The sequence below is a fragment of the Gopherus flavomarginatus genome, chromosome 1, assembly GCF_025201925.1.
Source record: "Gopherus flavomarginatus isolate rGopFla2 chromosome 1, rGopFla2.mat.asm, whole genome shotgun sequence".
Classification (NCBI taxonomy): Eukaryota; Metazoa; Chordata; order Testudines; family Testudinidae; genus Gopherus; species Gopherus flavomarginatus.
The window spans coordinates 235,132,499-235,158,042 of NC_066617.1; the positions used below are offsets into that span (position 1 = coordinate 235,132,499).

The 25,544-nt window shown below is 40.8% G+C and overlaps 1 protein-coding gene across 3 annotated transcripts in view; it reads left to right on the forward strand.

Annotated features, from left to right (window-relative positions):
- Window positions 1-25,544, forward strand: part of ARHGAP6 (Rho GTPase activating protein 6) — a 532,224-nt gene that overhangs the window by 414,583 nt on the left and 92,097 nt on the right. For 2 of the 3 annotated variants that reach the window (XM_050963496.1, XM_050963506.1), the window contains exon 2: window positions 20,458-20,617. In XM_050963496.1, the coding sequence (XP_050819453.1) occupies window positions 20,458-20,617 (160 nt within the window). Of the gene's footprint in view, window positions 1-7,651; window positions 7,813-20,457; window positions 20,618-25,544 lie in introns of those variants that run through there. The other variant, XM_050963515.1, reaches the window with a different exon arrangement.

Consider the following 25,544-nt stretch of genomic DNA (forward strand, 5'->3'; position numbering starts at 1 on the left):
TTTTTTTCTTTTTACTAAGCTCTTTCCTTAATAAAGCCATAATGGAAAGTAAGATTTAAAGAGGTTTGAATGGGTCTTTCAGCTGATGAATGCATGTTTTAATTAGGGTATTAATAAGAGTGGTAAGAGGAGCTAAGCAGCTGCTGCATCTGCCTCACACAGACAGATTAAAATAATTGGATTAAAGAAAGCTGTTAGTTCGCTATTAGAGAGTTTAAATAGGAGCAGAGGGCACTTAGCCGGCACACCAGCAACAGCAAATTGTAAAAGGGAGAGAAGAGAACATCAGAAAGCTTTTGTGTTTTATGCAAAAACAGATTTTCAGTCTGCCCCCTATGTTGGTGTTGTTTTTCTGCTTCAAATGCTTTGTAAATGTGGCCACCCTATTTGCTTACCCTTTCATTCAGCTGTGTTGATTTTAAGGGGCCAGTTTCCAGAAAGAGAGTTTGGAGGTCTGCATGCAAAAAATGCTCTCATGTTTGTGTGTGCCAGCGGGCCTTGCTTTTTAAAACATTATCCCTAAGCATTTTGTGTACACATCTTTCCTGCTTCATTCGCAGCTTGTTCAGGGTAAGCACTTGGCAGGCCGTGAAATGCTTTGTTTACCTGAGCGTCCACAGGTTCGACCGCTCAAGGCTCCCAGTGGCCGTGGTTTGCCGTTCCCGGCCAATGGGAGCTGCAGGAAGCGGCACAGGCTGGGCTTGCCCTGAACAAGCCACAAACCAAGTTTGGGAGCCCTGAGCCAGGCTGTTCATAGTGGTAGCAGATGACAGAACAAGGAGTAATGGTCTCAAGTTGCAGTGCGGGAAGTCTAGGTTGGATATTAGGAAAAACTATTTCACTAGGAGGGCGGTGAAGCACTGGAATGGGTTACCTAGGGAAGTGGTGGAATCTCCATCCTTAGAGGTTTTTAAAGCCCGGCTTGACAAAGTCCTGGCTGGGATGATTTAGTTGGGTTGGCCCTGCTTTGAGCAGGAGATTGGACGAGATGACCTCCTGAGGTCTCTTCCAATCCTAGTCTTCTATGATTCTATTATATAAATCTTTAGTGCATCCGTCACATAAGTATCTTGCGATGCTGGTACAACAGTGCCATGCGAACGCCTGTCCTCACTTTCAGGTGACATTGTAATTAAGAAGTAGGCAGCATTATCTCCCGGAAATGTAAACAAACTTGTTTCTCTTAGCGATTGGCTGAACAAGAAGTGGGACTGAGTGGACATGTAGGCTCTAAAGCCATTTAAAGTCCGGTCGTCAGCGCAGTGGGGCTAAGGTAGGCTTCCTGTGTGCCCTAGCTCTGCACAGCTCCCCGGAAGCCGCTAGCATGTCCGGCCCCTAGGCACAGGGGTGGGCAGGGAAGTTCTGCGCGTTGCCTCTGCCCCGAGTGCCGGGTCCGCAGCTCCCATTGGCCATGGTTCCCCTTGGCCATGTCTACTCCTAGAGACTGGACATGCCAGCCGCTTCCAGGAGCACCACCAACTGGGAGCTGCCTGAGTTAAGCACTGCCAAGCTAGAGCCGCACCCCAAACCCCATGCCCCAGGTCGGAACCCCCTCCCGCACCCAAACTCCCTCCCAGAGTCCTCAGCCCACACCCCAGACTCCTACCCCATCCCTTAGCAACTTCTCAGAGCCCGCACCTCCTCCCACATCTCTACCCAGCCCTGAGCCTCCTCCTGCACCCAAATGCCCTCCCGGAGCCCACACCACCTCCCACACCCCAATCCTTTGCCCCAGCTCTGAGCCCCCACCTGCACCCCAAACCCCTCATCCTCTAGCCCACATCCCCAGCCACAGCCTGCACCCCCTGCCCCAGCCTGGAGTCCCCTTCTGCACCCTGAACCCCTCATTTCTGGCCTACCCCAGAGCCCGCACCCAGCTGGAACTGTCACCCCCTCCTGCACCTCAACCCTCTGTCCCAGCCCAATGAAAATGAGTGAGGGTTGGGGAGAGCAAGCGATGGAGGGAGGGGGGCTGGAGTGAGTGGGGAGCGGAGCCTCAGGAAAGGGGACGGGACTTGTGCCAGGGGGCGTGGCAAGGGTGTTCGGTTTTCTGCAATTAGAAAGGTGACAACCCAAAGTGTAGCAGAAGTTTACTTAAGAGATAAAAACTTCTCTCAAATTCACTTATTAATTTAAAATAGTTTGCCAAAGATTATCAACTGAATCCTAGTATTTCCTACTGAGAGGTGTCCTGGGACACATGAAAAATACATTGATGCCTATCCACATTGTGAAAAAAGGTGTACAATAAGTTAGGGCACAATGACATCTGTTAAAAATAATGGTGCTTCTTGCAGACAGTGAAGGCAAATTCCATGGTAAAGCATCTTAGTAAGTAAATAACTAACCACCGACTTTGAGCTCAATTTTCAGTATTTAATTTAGGGTGGTAGGTATTTTCCAGTAATTGCTGATTTGGAAGCAGACAAATAAGTGTTTTATTATACAATGTATGCAGTTATATGACTCAATAAATTATTCTTTTATCTTGTAGAGTAAGCCAGCCTACCTCATGCATATTCACTGATGCCAAGATGACATTGCAGCACTTGTTTAAATCAAATGTTGTCCACATTATTCATCTTTTTTGTATCAATTGACTGAGGGGTATTGAGGTACACTCAAAGAAAAGATCTCTTTTTTACAAAGATATATAAATATACTACTTAACAGTTTTCATAAATTTGACAGTGTATATTCTGAAAGCAAGTAATTGGTAAACATTTAAACTGATTAGCTATATTAAGTGGATTTGACATTGCTTCTGCTGTATGCACAGGTGTCTTTCACTCTTTTATTTTAACCCACGAAGGTTAATATTGTATAGGGCTCATAAATAATGCTTTTTTTTTTTTTTTTGAATGAGTGACTGAATGTAATAATTGTGAACTCCATCAGAACTAAATGTGTATAACTTAGTGTGATCATGGTTTTCCTGTGCACCCTTAGGCCAGATCCTCAGCTGCACCACTGCTCACTTAGCGCTAAGGTGGCTCTGAAATAGAGCTGGTCAGAAAATGGTGGGTTTTTAAATCAAAAATTGAAATCTTTGTATTCAAAATGGTGCTGTCATGCCTCATGAGAGTTGTAGTTTGGGTTCATTATGCTCCCAGTCTTTCCTATGGATCAGGCTTTCTGGACAGGCTGCATCTTCAATGATGCACCACTCTTTTCCTTGTTGGTGAAGGGTGGGGATAAGTCCTAGGAATCCTTGGCCATGGTTCATCATGGGAATAGTAGTCTGGTCAGAGAGCCAGACTCATTCGGGAAGTATGTTAGCATAAGGTGTTTGAACTTCAAGTCCCATGAGGCATGTCAGAGCCATTTTGAATCAAAATACATTTGGTTTTCAGCCAAAAGCTGTCTATTTCTTCAACAAAATACATTTTTTTTTTCATGGAAAGCAGGCACTTTTCACACACTTTTTTTTAAATTGCAAACCCAGTTTCCCATTGTAAAACAACTTTGACGGAAATTTTTAGACCAATACTACTCTAAAGCTGTTCTTTTATTCCCCTGAGGCCACTGGAGAGTGGGTTGACCCTTTGCATAAGCTCCTTCACGTCTCTGGAGTGGGAGTTAAGGTTGCCAACTCTGACTAAAGCTATTCCCAAAGGTTTTATTTTTCCCAACAGAACGTAATGTCATTTTCTTAAAATATCCTAGTAAAATCTCCCGGATTTCTTTCAATACTCACCAGGAGATCAGTGCTGATTCTGAGAGACTCCAGGCCAATCCTGGAAGTTTGTCAACCCTATTCTGGCTCTGGACTGGTTCTTGGAATTTTGCACAATTCAAAATTAGTGAAAAGTTATATAGTGCACATTCACAAAAATAAAGTTTTCAACTTTTAGAACTTTGAGACTAGTTTAATCATTTTAAAGTGATATTATTTACTTACCGAGGTCTAGCCACATACTCAGTTTCAAGTCTTAAGGATAAATAGTTTTGAGTCTGAGTGCGAAAGAACCAAATCTAAATAATGGAGAAAGTGTATTTTCTTTCTTGTTCACAGAACTTGTAACTGGATTGTTGGATTTTGCTCAAAGTTTAGGGCTAGACTGTGCTGGGAAAAGTTCACCCCAAATGGAAAACTTTTCAGAAAGCTAGGAGCCACTTGTAAACAAAAGCAGTTTGGAGTGTAAGAACCCTTCTCAAATATGATGATGTCTAGAACAAGGAATGTAATGATAAACTCATCTAGATATAGCGACATTCTCCAAAAAATACCTTGACATGTAGACTGCTAACTATTGAATATGATGGGATCTTTATTTAAGCCAAAAGGTATTAATACCTTGGAACCTATGAGTGATTAGGAAGGAGGGGTTTTTTAATTATTTTTTTATTTTATTTTTTGCTGTTAAGATGTATTTCCAGCTTCCAGTAACTGGATTACAAGTTCAAGGTGAAGATGATGGCTTTCATAGTTAATCACTTCAGTAAGGGTTGCTAAATTGAATGATTCACTGCATATCTGTTTTATCTTTCTGCAGTCAACATAGAAAATCTGATAGCATAAAAGTCTTGTGTGATTATTGGTCTCTGTATGCAAAGGCACCACAATACACACCAGAGAGATGATAGTTCCACTATAAATGACCTTAGCTGGAATATTGTGCTCAGTTCTGGATATTTGAATAACAGAATTCTAGAAATTGGAGAAAATTCGAAGACTAACAAGAAAAGATTAATTGGATGGGGAAGGCTTTTTAGGAAATATTTAAAACACTACATACATATAGCTTAGCAGGGAATGTGATCATTGACTACAATAATCTGAAGGATGAGATAAATTATTTAGTTGAAACTTCCATGATTTTGGCTGAGTTTGAGGTTTAAACAGTCTTTTAGGGCATATTTCAAAAAGGTTGGTGTTCAACCTTAATTGCAATGGAATTAAGTTGTTGCTTGGCTAGTTTGTGTATGCATATACTACTCTTCTTTACTGAATGGTCTTAGAACTTCTCAGCTGTGTTTCAAAGGCTTTTATTTAGCTATAGATAAAACAGAGTCTCGTTTAAAAACCAAATTGGGGGACCATATGCTTTTGAGGGCTTGCCTGAAAGCCATTGAAGTCAATGAACTTCAGTGGGCTTTGGATCATGCTCTTGGATGGAAGGATTCTGTTTCTCTCGTTAATGTTTCTGTGCATGAATTAGTGACCATAGTGTGCAGCACAGTGAAAACCATGCAGTCCTAACTGGCTCTATAGGCTGTTACAATAGAATACTTAGTGAAGGTGAAAGGTAATTTACTGGAAAGCAGTTTATAGTGTAAAGCGCATGGCAGATTTTAAAATGTTGACCTAGGTTGGGTCTTCTGAAGGAGGACAGGTCTTTATTGATAAGTTTGGGGAAAATGTTCCACACATACAGAGGTACATGGAAGGATGCATGAAGATGCTTGGGGCAGAAGTGGAGAGCAAGGTGATTGAGGCTAGTGTTAATAGTATAGCAGAGAGGTCAGGCATCCTTCTAAGATAGCCAGTTCCTTAATTATTTTTCAAGCAGCCTCCTCTCCTACCCTGAGTCAAACTTTATGTTAAAGCAGCAAAGAATCCTGTGGCACCTTATAGACTAACAGACGTTTTGGAGCATGAGCTTTCGTGGGTGAATACCCACTTCGTCAGATGCATGTAGTGGAAATTTCCAGGGGCAGGTGTGTGTGTGTGTGTGTGTGTGTGTGTGTGTATATATATATATATATATATATATATATATATGCAGGCAAGCTAGAGATAAACTTTATGTTGATATCCTTTAAACAAAAGCAATACATAAGATACGCAACCAGGTAACTCTAATGCTAGCATCCTTTACACCTTAGCTCTTAAGTATTTTCAGAGCATTTCAATACATTGATATTTTCTGACAGAAAAACATTCTGTTGGAAGATTTTGAGCCACCTCTAATGTAATGATTTATACTCTGTCTGAGGTTTTATATGCATTATGACTGCATGCTGGCTCTTTGTCTAATGATAGCTTACATTTGTTGCATAATACCCAAAGGGCTCAAGTGGGATGTTGGTACCTTGGCCTCATGAAACAGGGCTGAAGTGAAACTTGAATGGTGCATAGGTCTGGTGCTGCACAGGGATGACTTTTACCCTATGCAAACAGTGAGGCATTATTGCCTCTGTTGCGCTGCCTTTTCAATGTCTGAATAGTCAAATTGCCTTCCTCAGAGGGCAGGGCTCTTTTACAACAAAAAGAAGGATTTTTTTTTAAAAGGGTCACTAATAATCTGAAGCTGTATGTTCTGCATGAATAAGGTAATTTCAAATTTTCTAGTGTTCTCAAGGCAGTGTTGGAGGATGGTGTTAACAACATTTGGGTGTATGTCCATCTTTTCCAATGTTGTTGATTTTTTTAAAAAATATTTTACTTTAACTTTAAAGGATCCTGGGTTTCCAATTTTAAAATATCAGAGGGGTAGCCTTGTTAGTCTGGATCTGTAAAAGCAGCAAAGAGTCCTGTGGCACCTTATAGACTAACAGACGTATTGGAGCATGAGCTTTCGTGGGTGAATATCATGCATCCGACAAAGTGAATATTCACCCGCGAAAGCTCATGCTCCAATACGTCTGTTAGTCTATAAGTTGCCACAGGACTCTTTGCTGCTTTTACAATTTTAAAATGTCATTTTATCCTTCAATGTTATTTTATTCTCTCTTCCCTGAAATTGCTGATGTGCATTAACAGTCTTAACAGTGCGGCTTTGCCTGGGGTGGGCTCTGAATTTGATTAGGAATCATACAAACAACCTTTTATTTCAATACCAAATAACTTGACGATGATATACAATCAGCCAATCCCTGTGAACTGGAATCTCTGTCTTCCTTTTGTTGGGAGAGCAGTTCTATGAGCTAAAGTCATATCAGCTGAGAAACAAAGATGTCATTTATAATGGTGATTTGGTAAGTTGCCATATGGAATAGAACTGCAATCAACATAACTGGTGATTCAGAGTTTGTTTTTAATTAGTCCTCCTCCTCCTCCTCCCACCTCCATTTTATAAATGGCAGTATAGTACTCATAGACTGTGAATACAACAGAGTTTATTTAGGAAGCAAAATCTTTATTAAGGAATTTTTCCCCTAGCAAACCATAAAATATTTAGCCTCTTTGTTGCTTTTTTTTAAAAGATGTTTGGGGTATAGGTTTTGCTTGTTAGGGCAGAGGAGGTTTAGAAAACAATTCTTAAAAAAACCTATCTATCTTGGAAAGACAGGGAAAACATCAAATGCTTCTTAACATGCTCAAAGTGATTTTACCAGATGCTTCCAACATTCTTTGGTCTATTCCTAATAAGGAAAGCTTGCACAGTTACAGTCCAGTTATGAGTTTGTACAGCCATGTGGAAGAAGGATTTTTTTTTAATGGGGGGAGGGAGAGGAGGGAGACATGCCCCTTCTTAACCACTCCTTGTACTTCTTCAAAACAATCCCATTGAAATAAGAAACAGGGAATCCAGTTGCAATTTGTCTGCTTCTCTCTCTCTTGTCACTCGCTCTCACACACACGCTCACTTCATGGCATAACTCACTGAACTTGCTGAGCTTACTTTGAAGCAGAGAAATGAAAAGATTATTTTATTTTGTTTTGTTTTTGGTTTCCTAAGATTAGTGATAGTAGAAGACTGTGGGAGTCATAGTTGCTCCAGCTGGACTATTTCTCAGACACTTGATACATAGTTTCAGGAAAACTGCATTATTTTTTACAAAAATTCTAAATCCGAGTTCTTGTTCCAAGTGTGGCTTGATCAAATTAGAAAAGACACTGGAGACACAGCAGAATTTAGTTAATGGGTAAGCAAACAAAATGTATATATATGTAGTGTGCTAGAGATAACTGAAATGGAGTGTTTGTGATGACTCTAACTTCCTGCATTTTAATTTTTATTTGCTGTAGCTAAATTTTAAGAAAACAAACACTTCTTGCTTAGTAAGAAAAAAATTGGCACTTAGTTTGTGCCTACCACTTACCAAGCTCTGAAATCTATTCCATCAACAAACTAAAGGCTCTCAAAGACCTTTTATTTTTAGACTAGTTTCATGATCGTGCATGTTTTCATAGCTAGCCTGAGAGAAGCAAAATTCATGTAACCATCGATGGCATTGTATGTTTCAGTTGATTTTGTTTAAATGGCTTAATCAGATGCTGAGCTGCTTTGAAATCTGTGTAAGTTTATTGTTTTTCTAAGTGTGTGTGAAGGTTCTGTAACCCCAAAATATACAATTATAACTGCAAAGATTCCTTTATGCAAAACACTATATACTGTAAGCCTTGTGTTTTATAGACTAGCTAAACTGCCTTCATGTCTCTCTAAATTCCAGTTAGTTGCAATGATTTGTTGTGTAGAATACGAGCTGTTCATCTGTTGGCTCAGTCCTGGAGGAGCTTGTAACTCTAGCAATTGTTTCTGTTTTTCATAACATTGGGAACTTATGGGCTAATTTTCCCTCTCCCTATCCAAAACAAATGGGCTGCTTAAAGCAAAGGATGAAATTGCAGCCGAGTTAGCAGGCACATAGTCTGAATTTGAGGTACCTGAGATTAGAGGGTAATTTATAAAAGATTCCTCTCTTGATACTTCCTGCTGATGTATAATGTTTTTATTTGTATTTATTTTTAATTTTCCATGTTGTTTTTATGGAACTATATGCTGAAAAGAAAATCAAGGAACACTATCAGCTTTAGTGTCAGAGCAAATATTTGTACAGTGAGCCATCAAACTAGTTTAGTGTCATGCCCACAACTGCAAATAAGCAGATAAAATTTTGTAAACATGTTTTCACCAAGTAGCACGGAAGTGGTGACATTTCATATGTGCTGCATGATCCCCAAATGCAGGAGAAATCAGCCCAAAAGGAGCCAGCACTAATTCAATACGTAAATGAGGGGAAACTGATAAAATGGGAGCACTTGTGAGTGCCCATCAGCCTTCACTCTATATTTGCGCTAATGGCCACTGTTATGATTTTCAGTTTAAGTTCTGCTCTGAGAGGGGTTTTTTGAGCAGTGTAATCATTAAAGCATCTGCTTTTTGTGGTTGGGAATTGGAATACAGAAGATATGGCAGTGCCAAATAATTTAATACATTGGGACCTTGTCAAAAGGTTGCAACTGACTACTCAGAGTGTTACAATTCTCAGTTGTTATCCAAGAGCCTCCTACTTTATAAATCAATTAGCAGGACAGGGCAGATTGGGGGGATGTGAGAAAGAGAGAGAACACATGAGCAGTATAGGTGTGAGAACAGTCTGTGAAACAAAGATGAATGGGTAGAGCATTTATGTAGCCTATGAGTTGAAAAATTCTTCATCCGTAAGAGGTATTTATTTATTTTTCCAATGTATGAAGTGTGCCTGTTACCAGTTTTAGGTGTCTATACTGTACATCTGTTGTAAAATAATTGCAATATGCGTAAATAACAGCAGAAACTCAAATAGACTCAAAAAAACCTCCCCTTACCATAAAAGCCTTCTTCAAAACTCAGCCTCCCACTCCCGCAACTCAGAGGCAAACCTGACGCAATAATTAGACCTTGCAACAGGCCTGAAGGTTAGCAAAACATAAAATCTTTCGGAGAGGAATTGCAGAGTTCAGTTGCAGCTGGAAACAAACTGGAAGCTAGTCAATTGCAGAGCAACTGATACACCACTTCTCGTAAGGAGCATCTTATAAGTGAGTAGCCATGTACTGTTCAGGCTGAAGTTTCCAGTTATCTTCAAAATTGGCCCCATTTACAGGGCATTGCAGAAATCCAGTCTGGATGGAATGCATAACCTGTAACGTAGGGGCACGGTAGATCTAGTTAAAGAATTGATGAAACTTTTTCCAATCAAAAAATGCTCTTTTGTTGAAACCAATGGGTTTTGTGAAACATACTGGTTTCAACAAAAATGTTGTCAGAAAGGTTTCTCAAGTTGCAGATGAGAATGCAAGAGACACCAGAATAGCCTGGTTGCTAGGGCACTCACCTGAGAGGTGGGAGGTTCAAGTCTCTATTCTTCCTGAATCATAGCAGGCACCTGGGTTCCCCACATGCCAGGCAAGTGCCTGAACTACCAGGCGCTTGGGGTGGAACTCTTGCACTTGTTGTTTTTTGCAAAAAATTTCAGGTCTCCTTTTTGTTCTGCCATAGAAGAAAAACAAATTTTGGAATCAGTCCGTCCGTCCCCCCCACCCAACTACACAGAATTGTTTTCCAGCCAGCCCTAGCATATAGATTAGCACTATAGCTTTTTCATTTGACCAACAAATTAATTTTTATTTTAAGTCCCAAGGTCATTTCTTTAAACGATGGCAGATTTTTACATAAAGTATTGTTTTGAATCGGGAGCGGTCACTGATACAGTACAAAGAGTGATTTATATTGAATTACAGGTTTCAAAGGCTGCTAAAAAGTTGAGTGATCCAACATTTTATTGTAATGGATCAGGTAAGAGAAAAAGTAGACATGAATAGTGTAGATATAATCATTTTTCATGCAACTGAGTTATAGCAGGGACTAAATTGGCAAATGCAGATTGTTTTCATTTATAAATTTATTCTGCTAAATAGAGATGCGTGAACAGTGCACAGATATCCCTGTATATAAGTACACAGAGCAGTACACACATTACTAACTCATCCAATCTTATTGTGAGTCTTGTGATATTTGATGTTTTTCTTAAAGGCCCAACTCTTGGAGTCATGAGATTACAAGAGAATCTTAGCTTTCATTTTTTTAAATAATTTAAATTTCTAATCCAGGTGATTGCAGATAAAAATTTGAAAACATGAACCTTTAGGCTCAAAAGCCTGAAAATAAATAAAGAACTCCAAATGTACTAATTTTAAAATCTCATGACTTTTAAAACTTGATTTTGGCAGTATTGTGCGCACACATGATAAAAGCAGGTTAGCTAGGTCCTGTTTGTATGGGTTGCCAGTTCTTCCCCACTGAATGTAGTAGTATTGGAGATTATACTACTTGTTCCAAGAAAGATCTTGGAGTCATTATGGATAGTTCTTTGAAAACATCCACTCAATGTGCAGCGGCAGTCAAAAAAGCAAACAGAATGCTGCGAATAATTAAGAAAGGGATAGATAATAGGACAGAAAATATCATGTTGCCTCTATATGAATCCATGGTATGTGCACACCTTGAATACTGTCTGCAGATCTAGTCACCTCATCTTGAAAAAGATATATTGGAATCAGAAAAGGTTTAGAAAAGGCCAACAAAAATGATTAGGGGTATGGAACGGCTTCTGTATGAGGAGAGATTAGTAAGACTGGGACTTTTCAGCTTGGAAAAGAGACGGCTAAGGGGAGATATGATTGAGTTCTATAAAATCATGACTGGTGTAGAGAAGGTAGACAAGTGTTGTTTACTACTTGTCATAACACAAGAATGTAGGATCACCAAATGAAATTAGTAGGCAGCATATTTAAAACAAATAAAAGGAAGTATTTTTTCACACAATGCACAGTCAACCTGTGAAACTGCTTGGCAGAGGACGTTTGTGAAGGCCAAGACCATAATAGGGTTAAAAGAAGAACTAGATACATTCATGGAGGATAGGTCCATCAAAGGCTATTAGCCAGAATGGGCAGGAATGGTGTCTCTAGCCTCCGTTTGCAAGAAACTGGGAATGAGCGACAGGGGATGGATCACTTGATGATTACCTGTTCTGTTCATTCCCTCTGTGGCACCAGGCACTGGCCACTATCAGAAGACAGGATACTGGGCTATATGGACCTTTAGTCTGACCCACTAGGGCTGTTCTTATGTTCTTATGCAGCCTTTGATGCAACCATCCTGTAACTTCTTATTGTATGCAAAGTTGCAGTAATAATAGCTCACCTTATGCATTATCCACATTTATTTTAAAATATCTGCCTTCCTGATCCTGAGGCATCACATTTTCTTCCAGTTTTACTACTACACCAGGACAAGTAAAGCTGTAAACACAACATGATCTACATATGATTGTATTTATTTAGGAGAATTTATTAGAGTAGCACTGCCTAGATTATTTAGGCCTCACATTTTATATAGCTAAAATTAACCTGATTAGACTAAGGGAGGAGAAACAAACCCTTCTGTATTCTAAATTTAATTTTAGGGTTTTGTGTGTTTTGTTTGTTTGTTTGTTTAAATCTTACTCATCACTGAAAGTTTAAAGACCAAAAAAGTGGGCACCGGTCTTGCTGTGTCCACTAAGCCACAAAATGTGTACATCTTCTGCTGGCTCTGCAAGCAGCAATAACCAACCAATACTGTCTCCAAAGTTGAGACCACGTTATCAGTGGTGTTGGGCCACAAAGGTATTCAAGCTAATTTCTGAACAAGCAGAATTTGTTATGTCCGTGTTTCTCATATGGTTTCTCATTTCTTCACACAACGCACAGTAAACCTGTGGAACTCCCTGCCAGAGGATGTTGTGAAGGCCAAGACAATAACAGGGTTCAAAAAAGAACTAGATAAGTTCATGGAGGATAGGTCCATCAGTGGCTATTAACCAGGATGGGCAGGAATGGTGTCCCTACCCTCTGTTTGCCTGAAGCTGGGAATGAGAAACAGGGGATGGATCACTTGATGATTACTTGTTCTGTTCATTCCCTTGGGGGCACCTGGCACTGGCCACTATCGGAAGACAGGATACTGGGCTAGATGGACCTTTGGTCTGACCCAGTAGGGCTGTTCTTGTGTTCTTATGGTGAGCCAGAACCCACAGAAGTTGAAGAGTTCACATTACTAATATTTTAAAATGGAAACTTCACCACTTGTACATTTAATAAAGAACTATTATCCAATTATATATGGACAAAAGAGTGCCATTAAAAATTAAACATTTGCCAACATCTACTAAACAGAAGGGATCTAAGGCCATGTCTAAACTAATGAGTGTATAGTGCACAGCTGTACTGCTGTAAGATTGCTTATGTAGCCACTCTATGCCAACGGGAGAGAGCTCAACCACCTCCATGAGCAGCAGTAGCTATGTCAGCAGGAGAAACTCTCCCACCGATATAGCACCATCTACACTGGCACTTCTGTTGATGTAACTTATGTCACTCGGGGGTGTTTTTTCATACCCCTAAGTGACATGATAATGTAGACTAAGGCACTATGGCTGTTTTCCTGCTTTAAAGGTAAAGACACAACAATGGTATCTCAGATGCCCCTGTTTGGAGATGATTAATAAATACTGACGTTCATAATGGTGACCACTCTCTCTTGTTCTGAAAGTAAAGTATGTGCTTTAGTTGTATGTGACCAGGTTCAAGCTTCAGAAAAATGACGTCAGATAATGTATCGGCATTGATGTATTGAAAAACATCAATTCTGTTGTTACAAGAGTGACTCAGATAATAATGATGAATAACCATTCAAAGCAGGGGGAAGCCCTATGGAGAGATGAATTCTCCCATCTATTGCAATGGGCTTTCCTGGCTGGGCCAGCTTTGTTGAATTTGACTCATTGTTTTGAAATTTATTGTTATAAATAAATATTAGATCCGACAAGAGGTTCACAAATATTTGGACAGTTCAGATCAGGGGTCACCAACGCGGTGCCCACAGGCACCATGGCACCAGCCAGGGCGTCTAAGTGTGCCTGCGTACTGGCCCATGGATGAGCATCCACCAAAATGCCACCGACAAGCAGCAGCATCCAGCTGCATTGCAGCCAAAATGCTGACGATTTTCGGCGGCAACGCCTCTGGATGACGCTGCTTGCTGGCGGTACTTTGGTGGCAATGCCTGTTGACGTTGCCGCTTGTCGGTGACGTTTCAGTTAATGCTCGTTGGCCGCCACGGTCCTCCGTGGCTTATCGGCTGGCGCCCACCAGACGAAAAAGGTTGGGGACCAGTGGTTCAGATGGAGTCTTCAGAAGCCCTGAATTATCTTTATGCTAAGGCTTAACAATAGTAGATACAGGGCTGTATCTATTTTACATCATAAACAGTTTTGTCTGGAAATGGAAGGACCGTATCCGAAAACTTCTCAATTATGCATTTAGCCCATAATTGCCCTCTGTGATGAAAATGCTTTTACTTATAAACTTAAAGAAACAGCTCAGAGCTGTCTGATGACTTTGGGAAATCATTGACAAAGACAATGGGAAATCACTTTTCCCCTTGTCTGGGCTATGTTCCCAAATCCTTCTTTATTCTTATACTAATGTTAGTGGGACACTTTTTTTTTCATGATGACTGAAAGTCAATAACTATGATATTTATGTACCCTGGGGCTCGGTCTTGTCGACTTGCTTAGCGATGTATTTCTGGTGTGGGTGTGAATTTGTTCTCCTCTGTGGGTGATGTCAACATTCCAGTATTCTACACATGTTGTCTTGCTGTGCAGAACTTAGCAACGTGTATCCTGTGTCCATCTGATTTCAGCTGGCAGTTCAGAGCATTTAGCAAAAGAGGAAGATAACTCTGAGTGTGTGTGTGTTTTAAAATTGTCACATTCAAACTACTGTTTGAAAACAATTGACAACTAAAACAATAGTTTGTAAAGTGTGATCTTTTGCCAAATCGAAGAGCTGGTCTACACTAGAGGAGGGATCAATCTAAGTTACGCAACTTCAGCTATGCTATTCACATAGCTGAAGTCGAAGTATCTTAGTTCAACTTACCTGGCTGTCCTCACGGCAGCAAGCCAACTACTGCAGCTCCCCCGTTGACCCTGCTTACATCTCCTGCCGAGGGGGAGTACGGACGTTAATTCGGGGTTCAATGTATTGCATTTAGACGAGACGCAATAAATCAATCCCTGATAGATCGATTACTACCCCCGATCTGGTGGGTAGTGTAGACATGGCCTAACAGATTTCCCTAGCTGAATGGACAGAATATTAGTCTGTGTATTGTGTTTAGGTAAACTATTTATGTAGCTCCATAGGGTGAGATAATTCAATATCAGCACAGAACTTCAAAATGTAATAATGTCATAAGAAAAGTATTGATTGCAAAGCCTCTGATCATAATGGGAGACTCTGTACTAGGATGTTTATAACATGATGTTAAATGTTGTGGATGAAACACTGGCTTCATAGAAGTCTATCGGATTTTTGCTGTTGACTTCCAGTGGGGTCAGGATTTCACCCTGTCTGTTGAAGTCATTAGTAAAGTCAGACTTTCATACTGAATAATAATTAAGAGTCCTGGTGCTTAGTGTATTGGTTTTCAGACCTTTTACGAGGTCTGTTTCTGGGCTATGTAGTATCCCTTAGTTTCCCACATGTTGTTGTTAATATGCAGTCTCAGCATTCAGAAGGGTTTTCATCATTCCTTGATCTCCCACTATACTGGGGCCAGTTTGGCACCCTGCACAATTGAGGGCCACCCCAGTGCTCTGAGTTGTACCAGCTTGTAACAGCTCCCAGGGGATGCCCAGAGTTCTGAGCATTCCTCATTGCCCCTATGCAAGGGGAAGCTAAGAGAGAGTGATGCCAAAAAAGAACACCACCTTTACACCACCCAGTCATTCCTGCACACTTGGAGAAGCCCAAAAGGAAAAACTTACAATAGCTTTAAGTACCTAGTGGGACAGAGGATTTGGTCCTAATGTTCATTTAGTGCTATAATGGACATTTAGTAATATTTACTTCTCCTTTTTCTTAATTCTTCATTCACTTCCTATTTTATGTCTAGTATTCTGTATACTGATTTTACGTGGTAGGACTAAAGTTGTACTGAAATTATTCGCTTTCTTTTATGTATTTTTATTGGTCCATACAAATGGCAACGACTGGAAAGTGAGGAAAAGAGGGATTAGATGTACAGACATGAAAGCTGAGTCAGGGGGCTATAAACTGTCAAAATCTAAAGTTCCTATGGTTGAGAGGCCTGGAAACAATTTTGGAAGGATTTGAAATAAATTTCCAATGTATGCCAAAGGTTTACATAGTGGCAGTTGTATACTTAGTTTCCCAAGTTTATAGAAGTAATTAAGGAAAGAAAGTTAAAACTGTGTAAGACTATATCTAGCATGTGCCGTGTTTTCCACAGTGTAATTTTTATAATGTGCAAAAATATTTAATTATTTTACAGTGAATACACTTCTAAACACTACCACGGTCAGCAAACCACTGGTAGTTCAGGAGAAAAACCAAACCAGCATAATTGCTTTTGATCTTAAGTATCTCCAATGGACTTGAACAAATGACCAATTAAAAGTACAGCTGATAGTAACAGTCTTTGTTGTATACCCTGTAACATAAACATGGCAGGGAGTAAAGCCATTCCCTATTACAATAATGCTGTAGTATAAAATCATCATTCTAATCTTATATCAAAATTATTATTTACAGTTTCTAATATGACTAGGGGCCACATCCGGCACACTGTGCACACCTCAGATTCCTGGTGGTTGCAGCTGCTACATGTTTTAAACCCACAATCTGTTGCTGTAGGCAATTAATAACCTAAATCATAATCCTGGATCCCTTGAAGAATTTGTCAAGTCTTGAGACTCAGAAGTTTCACCACAAAAAGAAAACGACCTCCACGAGAGGCGTACAACTCTTACCAGTGATGCTTTGGTGGGGATATGCAAGTGAAGATATTTTCTTCCTCTTCACACAGCTTTTAGGCTTGGGGGATATTCCACAGTGCCCAAGTGACCACTCTGGCCAGCAGCTCTGCTGCTTTGATGCCAGGTAAACAGACATCAACCCCTCCCCCTGTAATGCCCTGGGAACTTTGGAGCAATGCCTAGCTACTGGAGTTGATCAGTGTTTGGGGAGAGGAGGCTGTGCAGGGACCCAGGATGCCCTGCAATCACCACCACCCCCTTTCCACAAGACCCATTGTAAAAATGGAGAGAGCTGCACTGTGGGATAGGTGCCCTAGGGTGCTGCTCTCATCTGCAATGGAAGTGCTGCTAATGTTGACACTCTCTGACACTTGAGGAATTAAGCGAGTACACAAACCAGCGATTTACTTTCAACGCAAAAACTGCAAGTGTAGACATACCCTAAGAGTGCCTTTTGCGTGCATTAGCTTAATGCTCCTTGGAAATGTGCTAAGCTAAACCACCTAAGGGCACTTTCAGTGTGTAGAAGAGTGTTCACTTGGAGCATTAGTATGGAGTAGCCAATGTGCTTTAAATTCACACCATAGCTTACTGTGCACTAACATCTCCATGTAGACAAACGCTTTATAACAAATTAAGTAAAGTGTGCATGCATATGTATGTGTAAGGTATACATATTCAACAGCAAGTAACTGAGCTAAGTCCTTGGAAGATGCTCAGGGTAGGGGGAGAGGAATCTTCCACAGTAGCTGGCTGTGGTGCCTCTCCAAGGAGGCACTTCACCCAATGGCTGGATCACTTCAAGTATGCCTCCCCATATGGATGGGAGTAAAATAGGTTGATATGTGCCTTTTTCCTAGCCTGTCCATTGCTTCTCCCCTACATGGCCCTGGTCTGCAGTACAGGAGGCACTCACAGAGCTGTGCCTTACACAGTGTGAATCCCAAGAATCTTATTCCCCTCCTTGCATAGCAGACCTGCTCTTGTTCTACTGCCAAGGTCTGTCTCTGCAGAGGCAAAAGTTGGTCCTAGTAGACAGTTACATTTGATAGTCTTGTAGGAAGTCTGAGAAGATAGTGGTCAATACTTCTCATTAGTAGTAGAGTCCTGCATGTATACAAAATGCATATCTATGGATATCTGTGGAGCTGCAGGAATCGCAGGAACCTCTACCAAGAACCACAGCGGGCAGCTCCTCTGGCATGTCTGTACCACCCCCAGCCCTGCCAACCGGGGTGGGCATCATGCTCACTGGCAGCTGTCCCTGTTCGCACTAGTGTGTTCAAGATTTAGAGATTATAAAGCCAGAAATTACCTTTGTGATCATCTAGTCTCAGCTCAAACAACTGGACCATTGTTTTTAATTTGGTCAGAATTTGTTCAAGAACCAAAGGAATTCTTTCTGCCCCAATGCCACTAAAATGTCCACTTAGACTTTGCTTCCATTGTGAAACTTTAGTTTGAATTTCATGGCTAACCCTGAAGCAAATATGTATATTTCACTATTACTCATTGACAAAAAAAATTACTTACTTCATCATAATGAAATATTGGCCTGTGGACCAATATTTTAGATTCATCACCAAAGCTGGGAGACAGAATAGCTAAATCTCTTGATTAGATTTCCTAACTCTGTGGGTATTTATTGAATATATAGCATTTCATGTTGTATAGTTATATTTATTTTAACACACGTTGATTAGGACTGTTTAGACAAATGTTTAGAAACTTGTCATTCAATCAGCATAAACCTAGGCATGACATACCATGAGGAGGAGAAGGAATATGTAGGGAAGAGGTTTGTTTTGTTGGTACAACCTCTTCAGACCAACATAAAGGGATCAGCACTTATGGAAAATAAACCATGGATTTTAAAGAGTCCAGTGAATTCTCTGTATGTTAAATTGATTATACAGGAAAAACGGTATGAAATGAGTATACAAAAAGTGCTGTTAAATGCCCAAAGAAACGAAACTTGGGAAAATCAGTTACTCTCCTCCTCCACACCACGCCACACCCTGGGTTCTTTAGGAATCCTAATGTTTTTGCAACAGTAATAGGTAAATGTTTTCAGGTAAATATTATGTGGTGGGCTTTTGTTTTGTTTTGGGTTTCTTGTAGGGCTGTCGATTAATCGCAGTTAACTCATGCGATTAACTCAAATTAATTGTGATTAAAAAAATGAATCACGATTAATTGCAGTTTTAATCACACTGTTAAAAAATAGAATACCAATCAAAATCTATTAAATATTTTGGATGATTTTCTACATTTTTGTATACATTGTATTGTTGTAATTTAAATCAAAGTGTATATTTTTATTACAAATATTTGCACTGTAAAAATGATAAAAGAAATAGTATTTTTCAATTCACCTCATATAAATACTGTAGTGCAGTCTCTTTGTTGTGAAAGTGCAACTTACAAATGTAGATTTTTTTTTTTTGGTTGTTGCATAGCTGCACTAAAAAACAAATATATATAACTTCAGAGCCTAAAAGTCCATCCAGTCCTACTTCTTGTTCAGCCAATCGCTAAGACAAACAACTTTGTTTCCATTTACAGGAGATAGTGCTGCCCTCTTTTTATTTACAATGTCACCAGAAAGTGAGAACTGGGCATTTGCATGGCACTTTTTATAGCCAGCATTGCAAGGTATTTATGTGCCAAATATGCTAAACATTCATATGCCCCTGCATGCTTCGGCCACCATTCCAGAGGACATGCTTCCATGCTGATGACGTTTGTTTAAAAAAAAAAAGTTAATTAAATTTGTGACTGAACTCCTTGGGAGAGAATTGTATGTCCCCTGCTCTGTTTTACCTGCATTCTGCCGTACATTTTGTATATAGCAGTCTCAGATGATGACCAACCCATGTTGTTAATTTTAAGAATACTTTCACTGCTGATTTGACAAAACGCAAAGAAGAGATTTCTAAAGAGATTTCTAAAGATAGCTACACCGCTTGACCCAAGGTTTAAGGATCTGAAGTGCCTCCCAAAATCTGAGAGGAACAAGGTGTGGAGCATGCTTTCAGAAGTCTTAAAAGAGCAACAATCCAATGTGGAAACTAGAGAACCCGAACCTCCAAAAATGAAAAACAACCTTCTTCTGGTGGCATCTGATTCAGATGATGAAAATAAACATGCATCAGTCCGCATTGGCTTTGGATTGTTATCGAGCAGAACCCATCATCAGCATGGATGCATGTCCTCTGGAAGGTGGTTGAAGCATGAAGGGACATATGAATCTTTAGTGCATCTGGCACTTAAATCTCGTGCCATGAGAACACCTGTTCTCACTTTCAGGTGACATTGTAAACAAGAAAGGGACAGCATTATGTCCTGCCAATGTAAACAAACTTGTTTATCTGAGCAATTGGCTGAACAAGAAGTAGGACTGAATGGACTTGCATGCTCTAAATTTTACATGGTTTTATTTTTGAATGCAATTTTTTTGGTACATAATTCTATATTTGTAAGTTCAACTTTCATGATAAGGAGTTTGTACTACAGTACTTGTATTAGGTGAACTGAGAAATACTATTCCTTTTGTTTTTTTACAGTGCAAATACTGTAAAATGAGCAGTGTACACTCTGTGTTCTGTATTGTAATTGAAATCAATATATTTGAAAATGTAGAAAATATCCTCAAATATTTAAATAAATGGTATTCTGTTGTTGTTGTTGCGATTTAATCACAATTTTTTTTTTATTGCTTGACAGCCCTAGTTTTTTGCATAGATTAATTGATTCTGGGAAAACAAAGATGATATTTCAAAGGTCAGGACTATCCAAGAAGTGAATTTTTGAGGAAAAGGTCCTGTGTAGTTTTTCTTACCGATAAAAGAGAAGGATATGTTTGTTTAAACTGTGCATATGATGCTTTGTGTTTTTCCAATTGATTTCCTGTAGGGTGACTTCACGTGGAACAGCATGTCAGGACGCAGTGTTCGGCTGAAGTCAGTTCCTGTTCAAAGCCTTTCGGAGTTGGAGCGTGCCCGACTACAGGAAGTGGCTTTTTATCAGTTGCAGCAGGACTGTGACCTAGGTTGTCAGATTACTATTCCCAAAGGTAAGGCTCCATCAATTATTTCTATTTAGTAGGGTGAAAGTTTAAACATCTGTTTGGTAAACCACAAACTACATGTCACAGTAACATGGGAAGAAAAATATAGTATGTTGGTCGCTGCTTGGCATGATCATATATTATATTTTTCCTTGATCATAACAACCTCGTTGTAAGTTATCAAGATTTGCAAAGTAACTAGTGATTTTGAGTGCCTCAGTTTATGGGTATCCAACTGAGAGACCTTAAAAGGTCCTAGTTTTCAGAATCGTAGAATCATCAGACTGGAAGGGACCTTGAGAGGTCGTCTAGTCCAGTCGTGGCAGGACTAAGTATCACCTAGACCATCCCTGACAGATGTTTGTGTAACCCGATTCAGATACTGAAGTTTTCCTAATAGCCAACATAAACCTCTCTAGCTGTATTTTAAGCCCTTTGCTTCTTGTCCTATCCTCAGAGGTTAAGAACAACAATTTTTCTCCCTCCTCCTTGTAACAACCTTTTATGTACTTGAAAACTATAATGTCCTCTCTCATTCCTCTCCTCTTCAGACTAAAGAAAGCCGATTTGTTCAATCTTCCTTCCTAGGTCATGTTTTCTAGACCTTTAATCATTTTTGTTGCTCTTCTTTGGACTTTCTCCAGTTTGTCCACATTTTTCCTGAAATGTGGCACGTAGAACTGGACACAATACTCCAGCTGAGGCCTAATCAGCTTGGAGTAGAGCAGAAGAATTACTTCTCGTGTCTTGCTTGCAACGCTCCTGCTAATACATCCCAGAATGTTTGCTTTTTTTGCAACAGTGTTACGCTGTTGACTCATATTTAGCTTGTGATCCACCATGACCCCCAGATCCCTTTCTGCAGTACTCCTTCCTAGGCAGTCATTCCCCATTTTGTATGTGTGCAGCTGATTGTTCCTTTCTAAGTGGAGTACTGTGTATTGGTCTTTATTGAATTTCATCCTGTTTACTTCAGACCTCTTCTCCAGTTTGTCCAGATCATTTTGAATTATAATCCTCTCCTCCAAAGCGCTTGCAACCCCTCCAAGCTCGGTACCGTCTTCAAACTTTATAAGTGTACTTTCTATGCCATTATATAAATCACTGATGAAGATATTGAACAGAACCAGACCTAGAACTGATCCCTCTGAAACCCCACTCATTATGCCCTTCCAGCATGACTGTGAACCACTGATAACTACTCTGTTGGAACAGTGTTCCAACCAATTTTACACCCACCTTATAGTAGCTCCATCTAGGTTGCATTTCCCTAGTTTGTTTATGAGAAGGTCATGCAAGACAGTATCAAAAACTTTACTAAAGTCAAGATATACTACATCTACTGCTTTCCCTTATCCACAAGGCTTGTTACCCTGTCAAAGAAAGCTATCAGGTTGGTTTGACATGATTTGTTCTTGACGCATCCATCTGACTGTTATTTATCACCTAATTATCTTCTAGATGTTTGCAAATTGATTGCTTAATTATTTGCTCCATTATCTTTCCGAGTACAGAAGTTAAACTGACTGGTCTGTAATTCCACAATTTGTCCTTATTTCCCTGAAAGTGCGTTCTTAGTGCTCACTGAAAATCAGGCCCATTTGAGGAGTCTAAAATTCGGCACCGAAACAGTGACATATCCAGAATCGTTAGTCGCTTTTGAAAAATTGACCTGTTAGCTCAACTTTTCCTTGGGTGCTGTAAGGTGGGGGATTTCAGAATTGAGATGCTGTGTACCCTTGTAAAGCATTGTCTTTGTTACTGTGTATCAGATCTAAAATCTATTGAAGCCAATGGAAAGACTACCATTTCCTTCAGTGGACTCTGAAGACCCTATACATCTACAGACCTGTTTATCTGTTGTTTTCTTCATGTTTTCTGCACTTGTTTAAGGGATAAAAAGAAGCATCTAAATTCACACCTTTAGCTTTATTCAGCTCAAGATGTTGTTCATAAATATGGCAGCAGCACATGCGTAGGGATGCCACAGGACCAATTTTTTGATATATCAAAGCTGATTGAAGTTAAAACACAAAATGCCACTAATCAGTACAAATAATAAACTGTATATGAACAAGATGAAAGACATCAGCCTGACTTTTCTTAAAATCTTACATACAGAAGTTGCCTCAAATCCCTGCCCAGGTTGATAAATCCAGAATTACCAGCAACACCGGAGCAGTTTTGCATGAGTGTGTCATCAGATAGATACAGTCAGCTTCTCTGAGTACCACCACAGCTCCCTTGCCCTCTCAAAAAAAGATTTAGGGATATGAATATAGTTTTACAGATCATTCAAATGATACCACCAACACTGCAATATTATCTGTCTGCAGTTCCAGTGGTAAAGAATATAAACCGAGACAGGAAATGTCATCCTGGACTTCGGAGTATATTTTAATATTCAAATACCTTGAGATGTTTCATTTGGAAAATTAGCATCTGCATAGTACTCTTGTTCCTTGCTCACTATTACCAGCAAGGAATGCTGTGAAAGTGCAGGCAGCCTTGTGAGCAGCTGAAGTGATACCTTGTGGAGTTGCTACAGCTTCTGCACGCCCACCCTGCTGCAATTTCCTGTGCTCCTGTGTAAGGTCTACAGATGGTGAGGAGAACCAACCAACTTGGTAATACCAGGCATTGGAGAACGTGAACTCTGGGCACTGCAGGTTGAGAATCCACAAGGGAACAGCTTTTATCTATTTCTATGCTGATGTTTACACAGAAACACAACATTCATTAGTACAAACTTACATATAAGAGTATGTATGTATAAGTGTGTGTATGTGTGTGAGAATTTATGAAAAGTCTTTATTGATGATTGCAAAGATAGAAAATGGTATGCTGCTCTTTGGTAGTAGATCTCAAACTGCTTTACAAAGGGAGGCAAGTATCAATAGTCCCATTTTACAGAGTGGGAAACTGAGGAACAAGAGGTGAAGTGAATGGTTGCCCAGCAGGGTATTGGCAGAGCCAGAACTAGAACCCAGGTCTCCTAAATCCCAGTTCAGTGTTTATTCTTCTAGGTCACATTGCCTCCTTGTACAAACAACATTTCACCATCAGGATGTGAGTTCAATCCTTGAGGGGACCACTTAGGGATCTGGGGCAAAAATTGGTCCTGCTAGTGAATGTAGGGGGCTGGACTCAATAACCTTTCAAGGTCTCTTCCAGTTCTAGGTGATTGGTATATCTCTAATTATTAGGGGGAGGAATAGCTCAGTGTTTTGAGCATTGGCCTGCTAAACCCAGCATTATGAGTTCAGTCCTTGAGGGAGCCATTTAGAGAACTGGGGTAAAAATCTGGGGATTGGTCCTGCTTTGAGCAGGGGGTTGGACTAGATGACTTCCTGAGGTCCCTTCTAACCCTAATATTCTATGAAAAATTACCATGGCAGGAGAATCTGTGCTTCAAACAGCAGCCCTCTGGATAGTTTTTTTTCCTCCAGTGTCCATGTATATATGACATTTACCTCTACTAGTTACACTGAGGTTAAAAACTACCTGCGCCTTGTATCCATTGGGATTTTACATTGAGATAGCTAGCTCAAGTTAGTCACTGCAGTGTAAAAATGCACCTATTTTTTTGCAGTGAAAACACAGCCTGAGAGTGAAGTCCTTGGATTATTTGTCCCTGCCTCTCCACCCCAGTATATTTAAAAAAAAAATAAAAAAATTTCCCTTTTTTTTTTTAAGACCAGATTTGCCTTTCCCACGTCTATTTCCTGCTTGGAGTGAGGGGCTGCTGTCATTGCTCAGATGATGTCACTTTTAGAGAGACAAGGTCTCAACTGACTCCTCCCTAGGCTCAGATTCAGTAGACCAGAGGGTAGTCAATAGGTGGGCCATGGGCCAAATCCAGATTACCAACACCTTTGAGTGGACTGCAAAGGTCAAATGGGCTGATGCCAAGCGATGGTTGGAGCCATGCGGCGCCATGCCCTTTCCCCAACGCAGGTCTCCCTCACCAGGGGGCCAATGGATGGGCCGGGCTGCAGGGCAACTGTCCCCAGGCAACTGCTTGTGCAGGTGCATTCCCTACTCCGGGAGAAATTCTGCACCACTGCATATATGCAGAATTTATGTCCCCTGCAGATTACTTTGCTTCCCCACAGAAAAATGACTTTCTGACGGGAAGCAAAGGGAAGCCACAAGAGCAGTCATGCGACCCTCCCCAGCAGTATGTTTTGGGTACTGGTCCTGGCTGGGCTGGAGAGGATGATACTTCCTCTTCCCCTGCACAGCATCCAGGACTGTGTCAGACCCACCCCTAGATTTTTCCCCCGGCTGCAGGAAGCTCTGCAAACTCTCCCCACTTCTTGCACCCGTCGTTCCTCAGCTGCAGGTGGAAGGATCACTGTACGGGATGCTGCTGCCCATCCACTCAAACCCCCGTGTATCCAGAGCTTCCTGCTGAGCCTCACCCCCCGCACCCAGAACCTCCCCAGCCGAGCCTCACTGCCCCTTCTCCAAGCCCCAACCAGCTGCACCTGGATCTTCACCCCACTGAACCCCACTAACCCCCTCCCCACAGACCCCCCTGCCGAGCTCTATCCCCATCACACCCCTCTCCTGCTGACCTCCAACCACCTTCACCTGGACCCCCATGCAGAGTCCAATTACCATTGCACTCAGAAGCCTTGTGCATCCAGATCCCCTGCTGAGTTGCCCACACCCAGATTGTCCCACACAGAACCCTTACAACTCACACCTGGATCCCCTTGCACTAAGCCCCTCCACACTTGGATACTGCCGGGCTGAGTCTGCCTGCCCACACCTGGTGCACCTGGCATAGAGAGACAGGGCTCTTGTGTGTTTCTGGGTCAGGCCTGATCCTTGCACTATGTCAGGGTTGGGTGCAGCCTCACTGCTGAATCTGTGACCCAGGGGGAGCTGCAAAGTGGTCTCCCACGTCTGTGCAGCCAATGGGCTG